The sequence below is a fragment of the Eptatretus burgeri genome, chromosome 6 (genome assembly GCF_056783735.1).
Source record: "Eptatretus burgeri isolate ZD-2024b chromosome 6, Ebu_testis_v1, whole genome shotgun sequence".
Taxonomy (NCBI): Eukaryota; Metazoa; Chordata; class Myxini; order Myxiniformes; family Myxinidae; genus Eptatretus; species Eptatretus burgeri.
In genome coordinates this window covers 108,817,163-108,821,309 of record NC_140966.1, presented here as the reverse complement: position 1 = coordinate 108,821,309, position 4,147 = coordinate 108,817,163, and the positions used below count along the sequence as shown (strand labels likewise).

At 41.3% G+C, this 4,147-nt stretch overlaps 1 protein-coding gene across 1 annotated transcript in view; it reads left to right on the top strand.

Annotated features, from left to right (window-relative positions):
• The window catches only part of RTTN (rotatin), a 317,466-nt gene extending 313,913 nt beyond the window's left edge, over positions 1 to 3,553 (top strand). The window contains exon 50 of the mRNA XM_085886669.1: positions 2,465 to 3,553. Coding sequence (XP_085742795.1) covers positions 2,465 to 2,544 — 80 coding nt within the window. The 3' untranslated portion in view covers positions 2,545 to 3,553. The remainder of the gene's footprint in view (positions 1 to 2,464) is intronic.
• Positions 3,554 to 4,147: the final 594 nt, after the last annotated feature.

The following is a 4,147-nucleotide window of genomic DNA, read 5'->3' as shown; positions in this document are numbered from 1 at the left end:
CTCTCTCTCTCTCTCTCTCTCTCTCTCTCTCTCTCTCTCTCTCTCTCTCTCTCTCTCTCTCTCTCTCTCTCTCTCTCTCTCTCTCTCTCTCTCTCTCTCTCTCTCTCTCTCTCTCTCTCTCTCTCTCTCTCTCTCTCTCTCTCTCTCTCTCTCTCTCTCTCTCTCTCTCTCTCTCTCTCTCTCTCTCTCTCTCTCTCTCTCTCTCTCTCTCTCTCTCTCTCTCTCTCTCTCTCTCTCTCTCTCTCTCTCTCTCTCTCTCTCTCTCTCTCTCTCTCTCTCTCTCTCTCTCTCTCTCTCTCTCTCTCTCTCTCTCTCTCTCTCTCTCTCTCTCTCTCTCTCTCTCTCTCTCTCTCTCTCTCTCTCTCTCTCTCTCTCTCTCTCTCTCTCTCTCTCTCTCTCTCTCTCTCTCTCTCTCTCTCTCTCTCTCTCTCTCTCTCTCTCTCTCTCTCTCTCTCTCTCTCTCTCTCTCTCTCTCTCTCTCTCTCTCTCTCTCTCTCTCTCTCTCTCTCTCTCTCTCTCTCTCTCTCTCTCTCTCTCTCTCTCTCTCTCTCTCTCTCTCTCTCTCTCTCTCTCTCTCTCTCTCTCTCTCTCTCTCTCTCTCTCTCTCTCTCTCTCTCTCTCTCTCTCTCTCTCTCTCTCTCTCTCTCTCTCTCTCTCTCTCTCTCTCTCTCTCTCTCTCTCTCTCTCTCTCTCTCTCTCTCTCTCTCTCTCTCTCTCTCTCTCTCTCTCTCTCTCTCTCTCTCTCTCTCTCTCTCTCTCTCTCTCTCTCTCTCTCTCTCTCTCTCTCTCTCTCTCTCTCTCTCTCTCTCTCTCTCTCTCTCTCTCTCTCTCTCTCTCTCTCTCTCTCTCTCTCTCTCTCTCTCTCTCTCTCTCTCTCTCTCTCTCTCTCTCTCTCTCTCTCTCTCTCTCTCTCTCTCTCTCTCTCTCTCTCTCTCTCTCTCTCTCTCTCTCTCTCTCTCTCTCTCTCTCTCTCTCTCTCTCTCTCTCTCTCTCTCTCTCTCTCTCTCTCTCTCTCTCTCTCTCTCTCTCTCTCTCTCTCTCTCTCTCTCTCTCTCTCTCTCTCTCTCTCTCTCTCTCTCTCTCTCTCTCTCTCTCTCTCTCTCTCTCTCTCTCTCTCTCTCTCTCTCTCTCTCTCTCTCTCTCTCTCTCTCTCTCTCTCTCTCTCTCTCTCTCTCTCTCTCTCTCTCTCTCTCTCTCTCTCTCTCTCTCTCTCTCTCTCTCTCTCTCTCTCTCTCTCTCTCTCTCTCTCTCTCTCTCTCCCCCTCTCTCTCCAATTGAAAATATCAAATATTCTGGATCTCTTTATCTCCCTCTTTATCTCCATCTTTATCTCTCCATCTCTGATTGAAAATATCAAATATTCTGGATCTCTTTCTTTCCCTTTTTATATCTCTCTCTTTATCTCCCTCTTTTTTCTGTCTTTCTATAATTGAAAATATCAAATATTCTGGATGTCTTTATCACCCTCTTTATCTCCCTCTTCATCTCTCTATCTCCGATTGAAAATATCAAATATTCTGAATGTCTTTATCTCCCTCTTTATATCTCTATCTCCGATTGCAAATACCAAATACTCTGGATGTCTTTATCCCCCTCCTTATATCTCTATCTCCGATTGAAAATATCAAATATTCTGAATGTCTTTATCTCCCTCTTTATATCTCTATCTCCGATTGCAAATACCAAATACTCTGGATGTCTTTATCTCCCTCCTTATATCTCTATTTCCGATTGAAAATATCAAATATTCTGAATGTCTTTATCTCCCTCTTTATATCTCTATCTCCGATTGCAAATACCAAATACTCTGGATGTCTTTATCTCCCTCCTTATATCTCTATCTCCGATTGAAAATATCAAATATTCTGGATCTCTTTATTTCTCTCTTTTTATATCTCTCTCTTTATCTCCCTCTTTTTCTGTCTTTCTATAATTGAAAATATCAAATATTCTGGATGTCTTTATCTCCCTCCTTATATCTCTATCTCTGATTTAAAATATGAAATATTCTTGTTTCTCTTTATCTCCCTTTTTATCTCTCTATCTCCGATTGAAAATATCAAATATTCTGCATCTTTTTATCACCCTCTTTATCTCCCTCTTTATCTCTATATCTGATTGAAAACATCAAATATTCTGCATCTCTTTATCCCCCTTTTTATCTGCCTCTTTATCTCTGTATCTCTGATTGAAAATATCAAAGATTATTTATTCCCGATCTGAAAGCAAATTGGAAGAAGTGGGACTGGGATGGTAACGTGTTGCTGATATGAAGTGAACATCGGGATTGATCACTTCATATTTAGGAAATCCTCAGGTTATTTATCCAACAACCAGAAAAGAAAACACATTTGCTGCTTTATGTGCAAAATGAAGTCCTCAGGTTGGAGTTCATGATTTGCTGTTTCCTCCTCTTCAGAGTTAATCAAAGTACCATTGAATGTGTTTTCTCACCCCATTGCAGAAGCTCATGCGGAACAGTCGGCGTTGGAGGAACATTTCTTCAGGAGTTTAAAGAACATCTCTGCCTTGCTCAACAGCTAGAGTTCGCACCACAAAATGTATTTCCTTTTGTTGTTTCAACATGTTTCATTGTTTAAATTATACATTGTTTCCTTGATGGACAGACTTTTTAATGCTGGATTATGAAATGATTTAAATTTAAATATTAAATTAATCCAGATTAAATGCTGGATGGATTAAAAAAAAGGTTATTTTTAAAAGGAATAAAATGAATAACGACTTTGTGTGTATTGAGTGTAAATGATCGAAAGGAAGGGGAATTCTCTGCGTCTTCTCTTCATGCTTCTTCCTGTGCTGTAATCCATGCATGCTGCGTTCCTGCCCAGGTGTTGCTGTTCACCCCTCTTGGTCTGAACACCTTTCGCCCTTTGGTCTGCTCGTTTATTAACCTTGACACCCAATGTTTAACAAGCGACTAAACAAAAGCACAATGTGCTCAATTGGTTGGCACCAGCCACCTGTTTTCTTAACAACCTAACGATTTAGTCTCTTGGAAAAGATAAAGATAAAAGTTTTGTTTGTTAATGCAGGTACCGAGCGAGGCTCATGCCGAAGATGTAAAAATGTAAAGTTTTGTGAACGTCTGAAGAAGAACCTTTTTTTTTTGCTCCTTGTTTTTTTGGCCAAACTGACATGCTGGAAGTTCTTTCTTGCTTCATAACATCTATGAACTATAATGACGAAGGAGAAGGCATTTGCTGCCGATGCTGTGCTGTGGCAGCATATACAAGGTCACTGAAGGGGTTTCACCCCACCTCACCTCCACTTTTTTAGGGATTCAATTTAAATTTACCCCATACATTTCTTGATACGATTTTGGTGCCGTCTCTTTATTTACTTTGATCGTTCCATCTGCACATAGAGATTGGGTTGTTTGTTTTGTCTTGATCATCTTTGTGCCAAAACCGTGCAGTATTGGGGAATTGACGTGATCATCCGAAAGAGCTTTCGTTTGTGGCCTCGGATTTCTGCCGTTCTCCTTTTCGATGTTTTTTTGTTGAAATACAGCTTGTGTTTCCCAAACAATTTATTCCTGAATCTTGGATGATTTTCTCATCTTAATAATTTCCGTGTGATTGGATGTGCTTTGGCGTAGGTGTATTTGTTTAATGTTTCCAAGCTGTTCAATTCATGATTATTGTGAAACGTTTCCCCCAAATAAGCCTCAAAAATTCTCCAAAATTCAAAAAAATGAACCTGAAAACTGTATTTCAAAATATCCCATGGGGTTAGGGGGGCATGCCCCTCAGCATGTTCGTTGGATGGTTGATCAAACTTGCTTTGTGCTCCTCGACTGCCGCTTCCCACTCCCCCCTTCTGGAATATTCCACGGCCCCCACTGCATATCCTGATATTTTTATCCATAAAGCAGTGATTTTTTTTTTGTTCCGTTTGTGGGGAACGAGCAATAGTTAGATTCCGGCTGTAGACATCATGTATGTTTGTGCAACTTTAGAACTCCTTACCTGAGTTTTGGTGAAGGAGTCTTTAAATGTCGCCTGTGAGGGGACGGATGGGGCAGGTTAAAGTGGTCTTCTGTTTTTTTTTCTCTGCAATACTCGGGCAGAGCCTGGTGCAGTTGTGGGGGCGATTTCTATTCTTCCTTGGCCCCATAGAGAAATAG